The sequence below is a fragment of the Aquarana catesbeiana genome, linkage group LG13 (assembly GCF_042186555.1).
Source record: "Aquarana catesbeiana isolate 2022-GZ linkage group LG13, ASM4218655v1, whole genome shotgun sequence".
Taxonomy (NCBI): Eukaryota; Metazoa; Chordata; class Amphibia; order Anura; family Ranidae; genus Aquarana; species Aquarana catesbeiana.
The window spans coordinates 58368411-58388098 of NC_133336.1; the positions used below are offsets into that span (position 1 = coordinate 58368411).

The 19688-nt window shown below is 44.4% G+C and overlaps 1 protein-coding gene across 1 annotated transcript in view; it reads right to left on the reverse strand.

Annotated features, from left to right (window-relative positions):
* Window positions 1-19688, reverse strand: part of BRF1 (BRF1 general transcription factor IIIB subunit) — a 643919-nt gene that overhangs the window by 271411 nt on the left and 352820 nt on the right. Inside the window, exons 7-8 of the mRNA XM_073610050.1 lie at window positions 14557-14650; window positions 1631-1757 (exon numbers count right to left, since the gene is read on the reverse strand). Of these exons, the coding sequence (XP_073466151.1) occupies window positions 1631-1757; window positions 14557-14650 (221 nt within the window). The remainder of the gene's footprint in view (window positions 1-1630; window positions 1758-14556; window positions 14651-19688) is intronic.

Sequence of the window (19688 nt, forward strand, 5' to 3'; positions counted from 1 at the left end):
TTGCCTGGCTGGCTGCTCTTCCCCCTTGGATAGAGCTCGTAGATTGGCACAAGGCCTGGTATCTACTTCCATCAACAAGGCAAGACAATAGCTCTCCCTAAGCCAGCACCCTCCGCTTCCAGAACTTTACATGACCCAGGCTCCACTCCATCTATGAAAAATTACATTTTTGTCTTACAACGCCAGTTAAATATCTAAATACACTGTTTTAATACATATATGGTAGGTGGTTTATCAGTAAAAGTTTGTATTTCAGTTCATCCAGCCCCAAAATATACACACCCCACCAGTCAGGAAAGCTAGGATGGTGACCTGACTTTTCCCTGTTGAAGTTAAAGTGGTTCTAAAGGCTCAAGGTTTTTTACATTCATGAATTCTATGCACAAAGGTAAAAAAAAACTCCTCTGTGCAGCAGCCCCCCTAATACTTACCTGAACCCTGTTGTAGTCCAGCGATCTGCACGAGAGCTTCGGCTCTCCGGGGACTTTCCCTACTTGTTGGGTGAAACAGCAGCAGGAGCCATTGGCTCCAGCTGCTGTCAATCACAGCCAGTGAGAAGAGAGGGGGCAGAGCCGAGCCGTAGCTGTGTTGTGAATAGACACTGGCTGGCTGCCCCCAACCCCTCCCCCCCCATTGCAAGCTGCTTGCTCTGGGGGCACTCGGAAGAAAGGAGGGGCCAGGAGCACCAGCTCAGTGAAGATGCAGGGCTGCACAGAGTAGGTAAGTAGAACATTTTCATTTTTAAAAAATTGCCTTGGTCACATTCCTGTACCTGTGACTGGACAGTGAAGGAGCAACAGCAGACAGATGAACTCACAACTCTCCTCCTGATAGCATGTTGCTTGTGAGCTCATGTACACCACAGCACACCAGAATTGCCACCTACCTGTAGTTTTGCCCCTCCCAATCCCAGTTAGAGCTTTGTCGGCAAAAGATAGCCAGACCACAGGAATGGAACATTTTACGCATTTCACGCACACGTAGAATTTACGAGCAAGCACAAGTGTGCGTAAAATGCGTAATAATTCATTTCTGTGGTCTTCAGTTTTGCTAATTGTATGACTTAAAGAAGCAACAAATATGTTTCTTGTGTGTTGTCATCCATTTATTTTGAATATATTAAAGTAATTGTAAAGTCTTCTTTTTTTTTTTGTTAAAAATAACAAACATGTTATACTTACCTACCCTGTGTAGTGGTTCTGCACAGAGCAGCCCCGATCCTCCTATTCTCGGGTCTTTCTTTGCTGCTCTTGACCCCTTACTTCTGTTGAGTGCCCCCACAGCAAGCAGCTTGCTATGGGGGCACCCAAGCTGAGCTGCAGCTCCCTGTGTCCATTCAGACACGGAGTCGCAGTCCGGCCCCACTCCCTTTCACTACTAATTGGCTCACTGACTTTGACAGCAGTGGGAGCCAATAGCGCCGCGCTGCTGTCTCAGCCAATGAGGAGGGGAGTCCTGGACAGTCTCTCATGCAACATACCTGGATATAGATGGACCCAAGGTAAGTATTGGGGGGCTCAAATCACTCTGGGTTATTGTGACCTAGTAATTATGCAGCTTGATCAACTGAATTACACAGTTGGTTAGACCAAAGAAGACAAAAGTCTTCAGCAAGAATAATGGAGTTCACCTGTTGTAGACGTTGCTTCTTCTGACCTGCAGTGTAGGAAGGAGGGTCACACTCCTGGTCCAAATCAACCTTCATAAATTCATCTATTGTTAACTGGCTCGTTGGGGTGTCTTCAAATTCAGTCAGCCTAAAAAACACACAAAACTGCATTGATTACAAACAGCACAAAAAAAGCAGGGAATGCTAAAATTTTAGGGAGCTTTACACATTTCAAAATAAGCCTGATGTGCCACTGAAACACTTTTGGACAATTTCAAACTCATTTTCAGGCGTCTCAAAACTCTATTTTATTCACTGCTCATTCAGACTGCTCAGGTGCTATACTCTCAACCAGCATCTGGGGAAAAACCCAGGACTGTCTCTCCTTTGTTAGAAGGCTGGAGATCTCCACCTGAGCAAGCGGTAGAAGAGAAAAGGGAATGAAGCTTTAACACCCATAGACACTTCCGTCCATCAATTTAACTTGGTGAAGTTGAGCACCGATTAGTTCTGCTTATACTGTATCTTATCTGCTGGCCATAGAGAGCATGTAGTACATTAAAGAACATGTCCTGTTCTCGTTGTAATGCTTCCTTTGTGTGAAATTCCTGGTGAACCTGCCAGTTCCTCTGCTTTCCAAATTCAAAGCTAGGCATGAGAGCACATCCATACCAGCGTGGTCAGTTTTCTGACTGTGCTGGGAGAACAGTTTGCCTGTCCTCCAAAAGGTCAGACTTGTGCTGACATGACACCTGCACAGACATTCACCAAGAAGATCAGTATAATGCGATTTCTCCACCCCCACCTCTCAAAGCTTCATATGCAGCTGAGAACTAAGATTATGTGATCACTTAAAATGAAAGAAAAATAAAGATTTGTCGGTGCCATAAAATATCCAGTGAGCGGCAGTTGTGTGGAGGAAAATGCCTTGTTGATGTCAGAGGAGAATGGGCAGAGATGATAGAAAGGCAACAGTAACTCAAATAACTACTTGTTACAACCAAGGTATGCAGAATATCATCTCTCAACGCATAACACTTGAAGCAGATGGGCTACAGCAGCAGAAGACCACATTGGGTACCACTCCTGTCAGCTAACAGGAAACTGAGGCTACACTTCGCACATGCTCACCAAAATTGGGCAATAGAAGATTGGAAAAATGTTGTCTGGTCTGATGACTCTCGATTTTAGCTGCGACATTCAGATGGTCAGGTCAGAATTTGGTGTAAACATGAACGCATGGATCCATCCTGCCTTGTATCAACGGTGCAGCCTGGTGGTGTAATGGTGTGGGGGGAATATTTTCTTGGCAAACTTTGGGCCCCTTAGTACCAATTGAGTATTGTTTAAACACCACGGCCTACCTGAGTATTGTTGCTGATCATATCCATCCCTTTATGACTACATTGTACACATCTTCTGATGGCTCCTTCCAGCAGGATAATGCACCATGTCACAAACCTTAAATCATCTCACTACTGGTTTCTTGAACATGACAATCAGGTCACTGTACTCCAATGGCCTCCACAGTTAACAGATCTCAATCCACTAGAGCACCTTTGGGACATGGTGGAACGGGAGATTCGCATCATGGATGTGCAGTTGACAAATCTGCAGCAACTGTGTGATGCTATCATGTCAATATGGACCACAATCTGAGGAATGTTTCCAACACCTTGTTGAATCTATGCCATGAAGAATTAAGGCAGTTCCAAAGGCAAAAGTGAGCAGTGGAGTACCAACGGAGGGGGGGGTTCCGCCCCGGGTGCCACACATTGGGGGGTATCAGGCCACACCCAGGTGAAGCCCACTAGAGGGCTGACACCCAGGGTCTGCTGCATGCTAACACAGGAGAGTGGAGCAGAGACCAAGAGGCAGAATGGGAGAGAGAAACAGCAGCACTGAATAGACAGCAAGACCTGCTGGAATTAACTTTCCAAGTTAATCAGCAGGTGATTGGTTGCTATGCCCACCTGGCAACCAATCACCTGCTGGTTAACTTGGAAAATTAACTCTGGCAGCTCCCGTTTTCTATTCAGCGCTGCTGTTTCTCTCTCCCATTCTGCATCCTGCTCCCCCTGCCCCCGCTCTGCATGCCCAAATAAGGTAGGAAGGGGCAGAGCTGCGAGGGGGGGCTGTGTAATGTAAAGGGGTCCAGAGATGCTGGGGCTGTGTAATGTAAAGGGGTCCAGAGGTGTGGGGGCTGTGTAATGTAAAGGGATTTCAGCGGTGCGGAACTGTATAACATAAAGGGGTCCAGAGGTGTGGGGGCTGTGTAATGTAAAGGGGCCCAGAGGTGTGGGGGCTGTGTAATGTAAAAGGGTCCAGAGGTGTGGGGACTGTGTAATGTAAAGGGGTTTCAGAGGTGCGGAACTGTATAACATAAAGGGGTCCAGAGGTGCTGGGGCTGTGTAATGTAAAGGGGTCCAGAGGTGTGGGGGCTGTGTAATGTAAAGGGGTCCAGAGGTGTGGGGGCTGTGTAATGTAAAGGGGTCCAGAGGTGTGGGGGCTGTGTAATGTAAAGGGGTCCAGAGGTGTGGGGGCTGCGTAATGTAAAGGGGTTTCAGAGGTGCGGAACTGTATAACATAAAGGGGTCCAGAGGTGCTGGGGCTGTGTAATGTAAAGGGGTCCAGAGGTGTGGGGGCTGTGTAATGTAAAGGGGTCCAGAGGTGTGGGGGCTGTGAAATGTAAATGGGTCCAGAGGTGCTGAGCTGTGTAATGTAAAGGGGTCTAGATGTGTGGGGGCTGTGTAATGTAAAGGGATCCAGAGATGCTGGGGCTGTGTATTGTGAAGGGGTCCAGAGGTTTGGGGGCTGTGTAATGTAAAGGGGGTCTTCCTACATTTTACCCACAGTCATAGCTGCAGTCCTATAGATCTCTATTAGGTTGCATGTTTTTTTTCCCTGCGTTTTCTGAAACACACCAAAAGTCCCACATGCTGCATCTTTGGCGCCAAATGCTGTAGGTACACCCCTGAAAGTGGGTCCAACCTGGTACTAGCAAGGTCGTACCTAAAAAAAGTAGCCGGTGAGTGTATATGGGGCATACAATTAAGATCCTGAAATTCATTTTTACCTGCGTTAAGTGTTGAGTATACAGCATGGTATGGAAAATCTGAAATAAAGGCTTTTCCACAACTACTAAGGCACTTCTAGGAGCATTTTTTAAATAAGGTGAAAATTAGCTCCTGATAACAGATGTTCATTAAAAGCAATGCCTCTTCAAACTGAGCAGAAGCAGCACCCATGAAAACATATATGCACTTTATCCTCAACAGATAACAGCTAAACAAATAACTCCACAATGCTGCCCACCATCCTCCTGAATATAACTCAGTAGCCTCAGGCACAACCCAAACCTGCAGGCTGTGTTACACATCAAAATGTATTCCAACAACAGTAATCTGTCTCTGACCCCCGTAGGGAGAGTAACCCATTCCTATTTCTATTCCTGTTACACCTGTACAAAAAAAGCGGAGGAAATACTGATGTAAACTGCAATGTTCCATCATTAGTAGCATGTTATGCTGGTCATAGACAAAGCAAATTTCGACAAGTTCATGATGAACTGGCTGAAATTTGCTTATTTGGTGGCCCTGTAGGCCATCTCCCACTCAAAATCCTTCTATTTAAAAAACATAGGAGCCAGGCAGAAAATTGTTGACCAAACAGTGCCTTCATCCATATCAGATGCAGGCACAGTTTATGTATTTTGACAGCTGGAGGGCAATCAAAATACAGTAGCCACAATGAGAGAATCGGTCATCTGCACTGTGTAGCGTGGATGGAGGAACCTGTTCGATTCTAAATATGCTTGGTATGGCCAGCCCCAATCTCTGCAGTGGTTGAATGTGACCAATAGGCATCAAAAGCTTTAATCCTGTACAAAAAGCAGTGCCAGAAAAAGGGACATGGCCGTCAGAAACAACATTACTTGGCAACAAGGAAATCTACGGACCAGTTTAGAAGGCTGCAGCACAAAAAGTCATTCGGATAGTTGCACCCTCTTAGAATAGGTTGCTAGAGAGGCTCAGGTAAATCAAGTTCTTTAGCTCCTCCATAGTCATTGGAACGGTGTGTGATTATTTTTGGCTGTTCTGGGTCTCACTGGCTGCAGGCTCAACTATTTCTCCCTGCCTTCTAGTGGATTGTAGAATGTAGTGGGTTGGAAGAGGCAGACCCCTGGCCTTAATATTTATGCATACTCAAAAAATCCTTGGGGAAGAATGACCAGTAGGTGGCTAAGGAGGGTCCGGAACAGCAGGGTTATTGTCCAGGAGGAGAAGAATTTAGAGTTTCCCAAAGCTCCCCTGCACCCCAACCAAGTTCAACAAGCATTAAAGCATAAAAATGCGGGACCCAGCCTGGTCAATAAGTAGTGAGACTGTCCAAATGGTCGTGTGCCTGACCCAAACAGGAGGAGAACCTGGGGCAAATCAGAGGGACCCAAAAGGGGTCTGTTCTACACATGCTTGCAAGTATTCTTCCTTTTACATATGTAGAAATAATTGGATTATACAAAGAAACCAATGCTCATTGTAATGACATATCTTGTTTCTTTATTTTTTTGGGTTAATCTTTTCATCATGCTCAATAGTAATGGATGGTTGATTTAATTGCCACATATAGCCTTTTAAACCTCAGGACATAAACCTGCGTGGGATGCAGAAGTACTTTCACGACCCCTAGAGATCAGGTGACGCTGGAAGTGCATTTAAACCCAACGTCTGTGGTAATTTCATACTCACCTCTGCAGGGAGCCTGCTGGTAGAAGGACTGAGACTCGTTACATTTCACTTTTAATCTTTCATTTCCAGGAGAATTCAAAGGCTTTAAAATGTGGCCTTTTTGCAGCACAGCATGCAGGCACACATGAAAAAAAATAAAGGCGTCAGAGTTATCCTGCGGCAGACACCCCACTGAAGGAAGCATCTAGGGCAGATCATCTCTTATGTTCAGTCCTTAGATGGATGGCAAAGATTCAGATGGTGCCTTCTGCCAGTTTGGAAATAAACAACTCCTTTGTTTATTGGACGGCTGGGCTGTTTTCATGCCTGGCAATCGCTAGTGTAAATTTTGAAGTGATACAGTGAAAATTAGGTCAGCCGCATGTACTAGACCAGTATCACCTTTATGTGGGCAAAAATGTCCAAAAAGCAGATATAAGCAGGGATTTGCCAAATGCAGCTGGGTGAAAATAGGAGGAAGTTACCCACAACAACCAGTTTCTTACTTTTAGTTACTAACCAGCATTAGAAGATTTTAATGAAAGCAGAACTAAACCCATTGAGTTAACAGTTTCCAAAAACAGTTACATTCAAGCCATGCTGTGAATGATAACTGTCACATTTGCTTGTATTCCCAACTAAACTGTCAAACCATAAAAATGTCTGGTGTCATAACTGATCACATGTGCATCACCATGGCAGCTGCAGATCAACAGAGGCTAAAATGACAGCTTCCCGTGCCGTAAAGGATAGGAGGGTTTAGTTCTGCTTTAACTTTTACTGTGTTTGTGCCAAACCACAGCTAAAGTGTATTTAGAGTCACAATAAAAAATGTACACACCCTCTGCAGTGTCATGTTCCATTTACTTACGTGGAACTAAATCCATCAATTTAACAGTTTCCCAAAAAAAGTTAAAAGAGAAGTGTTGGAATCTAAAAAAAAAAACTCTCCCACATTTACAGTCACCAAGATGGCTTCAGCATCAATTGGAGTCTTCAGTGAACAGAGAGCCAGTGACTGTCAGTCACCGACTCTCTGCTCTGCCCCTTTAGAGTCAACTGGAGTGTCGGGCTGTACAGGGGCGGGAGTGGCTGTCTCCGGCTCACAGTGATCCCTTTTTGGTCAGTCCCTACACTAGTAAAATCGTATTGTTTTCAAAATAGATTATATATTATATATATATAACCTCATCCCTAAATAATTGCTGTATGCAAACATGGAGTGGGACTTTATATCGGTACCAAGGAAAAGCATAAAATAATTATTGATATAAAAACGTATCCCTTTATCTGTTAACAAGAATTCAATTTGTACCATAGTTTAAAAGATTGCAATTGATTACATCAAGGGCTTATATAGAATATATACATTCAAACATATGAACATCTTCAATATCAGTCTGTAAAAACACCTCAACGTGTTTGAACTCATACAGAGTCTTCATCAGAAAGAATATATTCTGTAATTCAAACATGAGTAAATACCCACAATTTCCACACAAAAAAACATCATCAGATTGTGGGTATTAACTCAGGTTCGTATTCCAGAATATATTCTTTACCTTCCAATAAAGACGGTGTATACGTTGAAACGCGTTGAGATGTTTTTACAGACTGATATTCAAGATCTCTGCATATGTTGGCACGTATAAATGCTATATAAGCCCTTGATGTAGTTGATTGCAATCTTTTAAACTGTGTTACAAATGTAATTCTTTGTTATCAAATAAAGAGATACATTTTTATATCAATAATTATTTTATACATTTCCTTGGTACCTATATAAAGTCCCACTCCATGATGGCATACGACAATTAGCAATTATTTAGGGATGAGGAACTATCTATCTATCTATCTATCTATCTATCTATCTATCTATCTATCTATCTATCTATCTATCTATCTATCTATCTATCTATCTATCTATCTATCTATCTATCTATCTATCTATCTAATGGTCAGGTAAAAGCAATAAGATTTTTAATAGAGTAGGGACTGGCCACAGAGGGTTCACTGTGCACGTGTTACGATTTTAAAGTGGTTCCAAAGGCTCAAGGTTTTTAACCTTCAAGCGGACTTCCACCTAAAAGTGGAACCTCTGCTCATCTGATTCCTCCCCCCACCGGTGCCACAATTGGCACCTTTCAGGGGGGTGCAGATACCCGCCCACTACAGGTATTTGCACCCACTTCCTGGAATAGACTCCCATGGGAGTCATGCCCCTTCCCGCACCCCCCCCCCCCCGCTGTCTCCTGGGAAACACACAGGTCCCAGGAGATAGCGGGGACCACTTAGGACGCACAGCGTGACTCGCACATGCGCAGTACGGAAACGGGAAGTGGAGCCGCAACGCTTCACTTCCTGATTCCCTCACAGAGAATCAATTAATCGGCTTCGGCTGCCGACATTGCTGGACTCCATGACAGGTAAGTGTCCATTTATTAAAAGTCAGCAGCTGCAGTATTTGTAGCTGCTGGCTTTTAATATTTTTTTTTTTTTAGGTGGACTCCCTCTTTCATGCATTCTATGCATAAAGGTAAAAAAAACCTTCTGTGTGCAGCAGCCCCCTGAATACTTACCTGAGCCCCATCGCGATCCAGCGATGTGCACAAGTCTCAGCTCTCCAGGGACTCTCCTTCTTCATTGGCTGAGACGGCAGTGGGAACCATTGGCTCCCGCTGCTGTCAATCACAGCCAGTAAGCAATGAGAAGAGAGAGGGGGTAGGGCCAAGCTGTGGCTCCGTGTCTGAATGTACGCACAAAGCAGCGGCTCGGGTGCCCCCACAGCAAGCTGTTTGCTCTGGGGGCACTCAGCAGAAGGGTGGAGCAAGGAGCGCCGGCGGGGGACCCGAGAAGAGGAGGATTTGGGCTGATCTGTGCAAAACCATTGCACAGAGCAGGTTAGTATAACATGTTTGTTATTTAAAAATAAAACAAAAAAACGTGACTTTTGTTGATAGAGATATATTTTTATATTCATAATTAATTTCCTTGGTACCTATACAACGTCCCACTCCATGCTTGCATACAATAGTTCCTTGCTTTCTTGCTTATAACATTATTGGACATATGCACAGTACCAATATGGAGCAGAAAGCCACGGAGGAGCTTGCATATCTATAACACATGAGGTGCTAAAGGGGTGTGACCACATGTCAATGCTGACAAATCTGAACAAACTCTGCTATACACCCTAACAAATGATTGCAGAATTTTTATAAAGAGCAAAGGTTTCACATGTTGGTAGACAAATTGATACACCATTGAATCTGTCTTTGATAAATGGCCTGTAAGTCAAGCATCATGCAGGATTTCAATGTCGCAGACAGAGGTGAATTATAGGCATTTACAAGGGTTCAGAAAATCTGGTTTCTCAGTTGATGACAGTGATGACGCCATGGCGGAGAAATGGTTTGGGAGCTGTACAAAAAAAGTCTGACCTGACGTAATTGATAGCTGTAAGGTAGACGGAAGAAATGAGAAGCAAGTGAAAGATGAAAGGAGACGACAGGCAATAGGATTAGGGAACGGGCTCTGGCTCGGGGTTGCTGCAGTTCTGAAGAGAAGCGACTCATTGAAGTTGCTATGCAGTCAGTGTTCAATGTGCGGGGGGACAATTGTCCTATAAAATCGGTATTGCCTCTTTAAGAATCCCCAATTTTTATTTTTTTCAATCACCTATTATCTTCCTTTCGGCATATACCATGAATTTAAGGATACTTGTTAGAGAGTTGGAATGTAAGACTCTGCTATTGTTTGCTTGGGGAGTGTTCATTTAAAAAAAAACTGGTACTTAAAGCAATCCTTTATTTTGCCAATATTTACAGAAACTGCTGCCAAATAAAAACTCTTCAGTTTATAAGCATTGCTTCATAATCAAAGAAAAAAAACATTGCTCCAGTCTGCCTCTCACACTGCATAGAGAAGGTGAAGCCAGACTGTCAACAAACCACATCAAAGACACCTTAAAGTCGCATTAAACCTCAAATGAAAAGTGTATTATATTGTATATTGCATCTCACCAATCCTTAAAGTGGAACTAAATTGAACTAGTAAAAAAAAAAAAAAAAAAAAAAAAAAAGGAAGAAGCTCTTTATTGCAGAAAAGATGCTATGGGGGAGATTTACTAAAACTAGTGCACACAGAATCTGGTGCAGATCTGCATAGTAACCAATCAGCTTCTAGCTTCAGCTTGTTCAATTATGCTTTGTAAATAAAACCTGGAAACTGATTGGTTACTATGCTCAACTGCACCAGATTCTGAGTGCACTAGTTTTAGTAAATCTCCCCCAATGTCTCTTTGGCAATAACAAACACTTAGGCAGGCCATATAGACAGTTCGAATCTGGGCCGGTTCAGTAGGAATATTGTGTATGAGCAGGCTGAGCGCAACAAGTTGATTGATCAACTTGGATACATTCAGCATGCTGGGTTTTACGTGCGATTATCGCTAGCGGCTGCTATAGCCGCTAGCGATAATCGCTGTCTTCTACCGGCAGAGATGGCTTCACCACCCCCTCCTCCCCCACCGGGAGAATACAATGGTGGGCTCCAGCAGACCTTCATTCCCTCCCTCCAATCAATTTTGCATGCGTCTTCATCCTATGGGTGAGTACAACATCTACTACATCATTTGTCGAGTTCTTTACCCCACTCAGGGGAATGGTGTTTGTACATTATTACATGGGGCATGTATTAATACTTATATTGATGTGTTATACTTAAAATGTTACTATTTGACCTGTAACATGTAATGTCATGTAATATGTGGTTGATATGTATATATTTTGAGTACAAGTATCATATTGATTTTTGATTTTTTCTTAATTTTATCAATAGGCTTTTCTATTGTACTTTACCTTGTTGGTTCTGAAGAATCAGGGTACTCACGAAACGCGTTGACCCATCCTAAGGATTAGTGCACTTATTGTTGGAATGCACTTTTATGCAGCTGTCTCACCATTGTTTTTTAATTATGTGAAATAAAATTATGACTTTTTAGAGAAAAAGTATCTTTTTATTGTTGGTTAACTCATTCTAAAGAGTGTACTTTGAGGTGTATTTAAATGTTCTCTACTTCTCCCCTACCACAATGGCCCGGCAGGAGGGATTCTCACATCAAGCACTGTCTGTGTTGATGTGGGAATGAAGCTAATTTCTTTCCTGCAACCCGTGGTTGCAGGAAAGAAATTTGATCCATGTATACCTTCCTGCTCAGTTTTCTATTGAATGTACACTAAGCTGTGTATGCACGGGGTGACGTCATTCCCCTATCAGCCAAACTTCGGCCCAGTCTGAGGTCCTGAGCACTCTGGAGAAGGTTTTTGTCCAGGATATCCCTGTACTTGGCTGCGTTCATCTTTCCCTCGATTACAACCAGTCGCCCTGTCCCTGCAGCTGAAAAACACCCAGCACCCGAGGTGACGATGACAGGGGCCAGCAGGTGAGCATTTCTTGGGGTTTAGTTCTGCTTTAAATGCGATGGCTGCATTAGTTTTCACTTTTTAGGCTTTTATTCTTTAATTTTCAGCTGTTGTTCTGGCCAGTAAAACTGTTATTTTTAAAATTTCTTTAACAGGCCAACCTATCCAGAAAAAGGGTCAGTTAGAGGATTGAGTTAAAACATTTAATACTGGCAGGGGTGCTTACAATGGTCAGCTTTTATTTGTTTATGTAAAACATTTATCTCAAAACGAGAAAAAGTTGATGTAACTGCCTAAAAAGTCTAAATCTGTCAAACACAAGGCCCCCAAGGCCAAATCTGGCCCCCCAGGCCATTTCATGTGGTCCTCGCATCCATGGCTTTTTTTTCAGCCAGGACATGGGGGAACTCTGTTTCCCCATGTCTGGCTCTTGCCCTCCGCTGCCTGTTCACCATTGTCCATTGTACACATAGAAGCCTTCTGTGTTCACAAGGAGAGTTTTCCACTCGGTGGCTCTCAGAAATCTGCCTGCCCTGCACTCACAGTGGGGACAAGGGAGATGTAGTGTGGGTTGGAGCATCACATGGTAAGCTGCACAGTGATCCCTATCTTTTCCTGGGTGCACAGATGCCGACCAATGATCTCCCTTGCAAGTGAGAAAGGCAGAGCTGCCTACACTGCCAGGAGGTACTAGAGCCTGACCAGGTAGGTAATTAGGGATGTGTAGGGAGATGTGTGCAAATGTGGGGGATGGGGGAGAGTGGCGGAGAGGTCAGAGCTGAGGCTGAAGTGAGATGTAAACAGCCTGTGAAAGAGCCGAACCCTGTACACTGTCCATAGCACATCCCTAAATCCTGCATTCTGTATGTAGCGTACACCCTTGAACCCTGCATTCTGTATGTAGCGCACACTTGAACCCTGCATTCTGTATGTAGCGTACACCCTTGAACCCTGCATTCTGTATGTAGCGCACCCTTGAACCCTGCACCCAGCGCACCCTTGAACCCTGCACCCAGCGCACCCTTAAAATCTGCACTCAGCGCACCCTTAAACCCTGCACTCTGTACTCAGCGCACCCTTAAACCCTGCATTCTGTATACAGTGCACCCTTGAACCCTGCACTGCAGCGCACCCCAGAACATTGCACTCTGTTTATAGGGCACCTCTGAAACTGCAGCTTGCACATAGCACACCCCTGAACGCCGCACATAGCGCACTGCTGGTAGTTATTGCCCCTTTAAGATCCTCTCACTGATGCTGCAATTTGGCCACACCCTTCATTCTAGGCAGTTTGGTGCAGGGGGTGGGGGCATGGTTGAGTTCCTGCACCTAAAAAGCCCTGGATACATTTATATAGTCTTAAAGAAACAACTGGCATTTTGAGGGCAACTGCAATGCTGATGCGGCCCGCAATGAAATTAAGTTTGACACCCCTGTACTAGAGCAACTAATACTATTCACTCCTCACACTGATAATGCTGCGGTCCAAAGGCGTCTCCTTTGCTCCTCCATCCAGAGGGAAGAAATCCTATGACAGGGAGAGTGTTACTGACTGACTGGTTTACCAGGTGAAAATAAAGGGAAAAAAAATGAAAAAAAAATCCTAAAGAAGAAAAAAGAAAACTTATGCAGCCACTGCTTTAAAGTATTGGTAAGCTGCAATATTTTACATTTTTGTTTTGGGGTTGAATACCACTTTAAAGTATATATAAACCACAAAATAAAAACTGAATACATTGCAGCTTAGTAATTCTTGTGGTGGCTGCATAGGTTTTTTTATTCCTCCCCCTTTATTTTTACCCGGTGATCTGGCCAGTAAATCACTTCCAGTCTTAGAATGTATCGACTTTGGATGGAGGTGCAAAAAACATTTTTGGACAGCAACATCTTCAATCTGTGAAGGGGTATAGTTAGATGGACTAATAGTTCAGTGGATCGCGGGAGCAACGTCAGGATCTTGCAGACACTCAGTACAGCTGTCTGCCCATACTACCTTCCATATGGGCAGACAGTGACTGAAGTGAAGGAAGAGACAATAAAACTACAATGTCATTTAACAGTGCTCTCACAGTTCCTTGAGAACTACAAGCTGTCTGCTGTGGTGGTAGACGGGACTTGTAGTCCATCAATTCACAGATCTCTGTGAATGAATGACACAGCTGTGTGGGCCGAGCCCTGTACAGCCACATGATTTTTAAAATGTGACAGCGGGTGTGGGGAGAAGAACCTCCACCTGCTGCCATGGGGGGGGGGTGAGGGAGGAGAGGTCAGCTGTTGCACGGTAACATTTTACACCTTAAATACAGGTGTAACTTCTCACAAAAGGTGTACTTCTCCTTTAGGGCTCTTTCACACAGGCGGACTCTGCCTGCGGATCGGCGTGCTCAGTGGGGGATCTGTCCGTTGATCCCTGCTTAGCAGGTGGATAACAGGTCTGTGTCCGCTCCACTTATGCAGAACGGACACAGACACAGCCTGCTCTCCTCTAAGGAAGGTCAGATGTAAACAGACCGCCTGTCTGTTTACATTCAACTGTCACCTGATTTGATAGACAGATGGGGAATGGATGGATCCCCCATGTGTCTGTTTTTAGCGGATGAGATCAAAGCAGATGTTGGCGGGTGTCAATGGACACATATCTGTTGACACCCACCGCTCCATAGAGGATGATGAAAGGTCTGATCGGGCCTGCCTAAAAAACTAACAGGCGGATCTGTTCGGACCCGTGTGAAAGGGGCCTTAAGCAGCTTTGTTTCAAATAATGCAAGGTTTAACCGAACACATTTAATCTCCGTACCTCTTCCGCAGCGTCGATTCACAAACTTTCACCACTCGAATAACTTCTTTAATGGTGCGTCGGAAATCATGCATTCTGGATGCAACCAGAAGAGCTGTAGAGAGGGATGAAAAATCCACAGTCAGTGACACAGGTGTGAAGAGCAGCCATGCCTGCCAATTACCGGAATGCGACGGCAGTTACACCAAGGCCTCCTAACAGCTGTTTGGTATTCTAGACAGCTTGGAGTGCATGCACCGTCTCAAGCCAGGTTTCCAAACTCCGCTCATACTTTGTGAGCTGTGGTAATTGCTGTAAACCTTTCATTTGCTTCGATGGAGTGAAGCCTACAGCAATGAAAAAAACAAGTCTTAGAGACGCGGGCCCTATATCATTCTTGTCCCTTGATATGCTAGGAGTATATAGAGGGCGATGAAAGACATATAAAGATGTATAAAACATTTGGTTGTAAAGGTAATGCTCCCTTTTTATTAAGCTCTGCAATATATACTGGGCTTCAAAACACAACAAATCACACCTACAGATCGGGAACTTCCATCTGAACAACGCAGATTTACCTCTACAAGGTCACAGAAACATTCTTCATCCACTATTGTTTCACAATGTTTCTCATAGAGGTAAAATAAAAGGAGATATCACTGCATTTCAGTCTTCTTTATGTATTTTAAAGTAAACCTTTCCCAAACCTGTGCAATCCAAACTGACCATATGAACAAAATAGCAACAGATCCAAATACAGGACGCTCTTGTTAAAGTGCTATTCAAATTTTTAAAACAAAAAAATATTATATTGCAGCTTACCAATTCTTAGATGTGACGGCTGCATTCGTTTTCTTTTTTTTTTTTTTAAGCTTCATCTTCTTGTATTTTTTATCTTCCTTTAACAGATCAAGCTATCCAGACAAAGTAGTAGTTAGAGGGTTGAGACAAACCACTAACAGGGGTGCTTACAATTAGGGATGCACCGATACCATTTTTTTTTTACAATGAGTGCAAGTACCGATACTTTTTTTTTTTTTAGTACTCGCCGATACCAATTACCGGTACCTATCGCAACTGTTTTGTTTTAACTTCAGCTGTCAGCAATGGTGCAAAGCATCGAAAAGTTATTTACAAATTAGATTTTTTTTTTAATTTAGCGCTTTTTCAATGTGAAATATGTAAATATATGTTAATATGTGTAAAAATATTCACTAAGCAAAAAAAAAAAAAAGTTTTAATTGTTTATCGTTTATAAAAAAGACGTGAAGAAAAAGAAAAAAAGCAGGAAAATAATAATTAAATGGAGGAGAATAGGGAGTTAATTAAGGCTGATTAAAGTAAATTAAGGGGTTAAACAGAGGAACAGATCTTCATCTGCTGGTGAAGAAATAGAAATATACAAAAAGAAACAATGGGGGGGTTATTTACGAAAGGAAAATCCACTTTGCACTACAAGTTGTTCAGTCGCTGTAGATCTGAGGGGGACATGCAAGGAAAATAAAAAACAGCATTTTTGCTTGTAGATGATTGGATGATAAAATCAGCAGAGCTTCCCCTCGTATCAGATCTTCCCCCTCAGATCTACAGCGACTGCACTTCCAAGTGCACTTGTAGTGCAAAGTGGATTATCCTTTTGTAAATAACCTCCAATGTTTTTTTTCATTGTAGTGTTTCAAGGCTGAGCAATGTTGTTAATAAACATTGCCGGCTGCATTTTTATTTTTTTTACAGCTCCAATCACCGGACTTCTGTAACACTGGGGGACAAACTGACAGCTCAAAGAACCGAGCCTGAAAGTATCGGTTTCAGGTATCAGTGCATTTGCACGAGTGCCGATACTTGTGCAAATACTCGATATCGGCACCGATACCTATACTAGTATCGGTGCAACCCTACTTACAATGATAAGCTTTTATTTATGTAAAAACTTTATCCCAAAAGGAAAATAAAACGGTTGGCTGAAACTGCTTAAAGAGTGTTAGCTGGAGTTTGGCTTCAATTTGTTAGTCAAGTCCATCTAAAGTGCATTTCATATCACCTCCTCTCCAGACCAACAACCTGCTGCCATCCAAAAGGTGTCTCTGCGGAGCCTAAACAGGAGTGGAGACACCCCAAGTCCCCATTTACACTTTCTTAGGAATCATGTGCCCGCAATCCCAAATCACAGCTAAATGTGCAACGTGTATTTGGGTGCTATTTATCCTGAATGGCACCCCAAAAGCAGTGCGATTTTGCCGCAATTGTCATGTGTGTGGAAACGCACTTGGCTCAGGGCTTCTTTTACACGACTTAAGCTGCCTTATGAGTGACAGGAAGAATTGCATGAAAATCGCACACAAAACTGAGAGCAGGAACGAGCATTCCCGCCCTCAGTTTTGTGTGTGCGATTTTCGTGCGCTTCTGCGTGTCACTTGTAAGGCAGCCCCCATTCACTTGAATGGGCTGCCCTGTGTGCGTATGTAAGAAGCTCAGGGATCAAATTTTAATGCTTTGCGATATGTATATGAGGCCATGAAATGTGTTATTGGCAGGATCACCAGGTGAAAACAAACTAATGTAGCCAACACGATCATCTAATGATTGGTAAGCAACACTATATTAAATGTTTGTTTTTATGTTTATTATTTCGTCTTTCTGTGTTCTAATCAGCTTTGACATGTGGTTTCCACTTGATAAAGCTTCTAATAATCCCCCGGCTCTATCAGAGAAAAACGTTTGAATTGCTGTTCATGTCTTTCCTCTTCCTGCCCAGGTTATCTTCCTAATACATTTTTTAGTTCTGTTGCAGCAAATCTCCAGGCTGACCAGGGCCGATTCCAGGCTAACCATTTCTAAGGCTACTTTCACACTGGGGCGGGGGAGCGTTAGCGGTAAAGCGCCGCTAGTTTTAAGGGCGATTTACCGCTGTTATAGCGGCGCTTTTCGGCTGCTAGCGGGGCTCTTTTAACCTCCGCTAGCGGCTGAATAAAGGGTTAAAAACGCCCGGAAAGCTTTGCAGCGGTGCCCATTGATTTCAATGGCAGGGGCGGTGGAGGAGCGGTGTATACACTGGTCCCGCACCACCCGAAAGATGCTGCTTGCAGGACTTTTTCTAATGTCCTGCAAGCGCACCACCCCAGTGAGAAAGCACTCGGGCTCTCACACTGGGGCTGCAGGGGAAGTGCTATTTTTAGCCCAAAAGCTCCTGAAAAACGCCTCTGTGTGAAAAGGGTCTTAACGTATCAAAAGCCAAAAATTTATTTTTGGATAGCGTAGGGTATGGTTAAAGCTCCTTACACTAATTTTAGTGACTGGGTTTACATATGCTGTACCTTATCGCTATTGAGGGAAATGGAAATCTCCTCATAGGAACAGAGATGGTGAAAAAGACAACAGAGGCTCTAATCCTCCTCTTTATCCAAAAAGGAATAAAACTCTTGTGCTAGAATTGGGCTTTAATGAACAAATTGGTGAACAGATCCTTTAGAGCCCTTTCACACTGGGGCGGTTTGCAGGCGCTATTGCGCTAATAATAGCGCCTGCAAACCGACCCGAAAGTGCCGCTGCTTGCATTTCAGTGTGAAAGTCCTGCCAGCAGCATCTTCGGAGCGGTGAAGGAGTGGTGTGTATACCGCTCCTTTACCGCTCCTGCCCATTGAAATCAATGGGACGGCGCGGCTATACCGCCGGCAAAGCGCCTCTGCAGAGGCGCTTTGCGGTGGTATTTAACCCTTTCTCGGCCGCTAGCGGGGGGTAAAACCGCCCCGCTAGCAGCCGCATACCGACGGTAAAACGCCGCTAATAATAGCTGCGTTTTACCGCCGACGCCGCCCCCCCCGCCCCAGCGTGAAAGGGCTCTTAGGGCAGGGCTGCTCGACCTTTTGACCTTTTTGGGCCCCACTGGAAGAAGAGGAATCTTCTTGGGCCACGCATAAAATACACCAACAATAAAGCTGGATACACAAGATCCGACTATCGGTTGGTTCAGCAGGAAATGGCCAACATTCGGCCCATGTGTACAGCTGCCTGTCCAACAGAAGATGGTCTCACTACCAGCTTCTGTCGAATGGGCATGGTGCAAAACCTTCATCTGACCGGCAGCCGATCGATGTGTTGTGGGGGGGGGCAGTCCCCCTGTCAGAACACAATAGAACAGCAGGGGAGATCGCTGCACTAACAAAAGTTTTTTTCGTTCAGCCCACTGGGTTGAACGAGAAAAAAAAAAACTGAATGTGTATACTGAGCATAAGGATAGCTGATGAGCAGATCGCAAGTTAATGATCGGATTTCAAAACTATGTGCTGTGTGGGGAGGTTAGTGGGGGTTGGGGGGATTGTGGACAGGGGGTGCAACTGAAACCTGGGGGGGCACAGCTCATTTCAATTAGTCTATGAACAGCTTAAAAGAGAAGTAGGTTTTTTTTTTGGCTAATCATACTTACCTAGGTGGACGCAGCATCAGATCAATACTGCAGCCGTCTCTGCACTGAGAACCGAGCCAACGAACATTGCTGATGGCTCGGTTCTCACTCCACCCCGAGCAGAGAGATGCTGACTATCAGTTAGCATCGCTCCTGCTCTGCTCCTCCATGCTCATTGGAGCAATGAGCTGTGGAGGGGCGGGGAGCGTCGTCTCAGCGGCTTGATGAAAGTGGCCTCAGTCAAGGCAGCTGGCGGATCCAGACGTGGGAAGTTGCGATAATGTGCTGCCTCAACTGATAGCAGTGACGTCTGAAATCCGCTCTCCGCTGAAAACGGGTCACAGGAGTGCAAAACGGATTGCACTCCTGTGACCCTTAGGAGAAGTCCAGCCAAACAAGCTCAGGCTGGACTTCGCCTTTAGAGCGGTTGTAAAGGTAAGTGTTTTTTCACCGTAATGCATCTTGTACATTAAGGTGAAAAAACACCTGTTGGTGACCGGCCCCCAGCCTCCCCCCGTTTTACTTACCTGAACCCTCGAACTTGTCCCACAGGGACGCGCCAACTCTCTGTCCAGGGTTCTCGGCTGTTGATTGGATATATTAATAGCAGCCCAGCCATTGGCTCCCACTGCTGTCAATCAAATCCAATGACGCGGCCGCCAGAGGTGGTGCCGAGTCCTGCATTCGGCGTCTATGGACGCCGAACACTGGACTCGAAGCATGCCCGCAAGGTAACCCCCCGGGAGAGCGC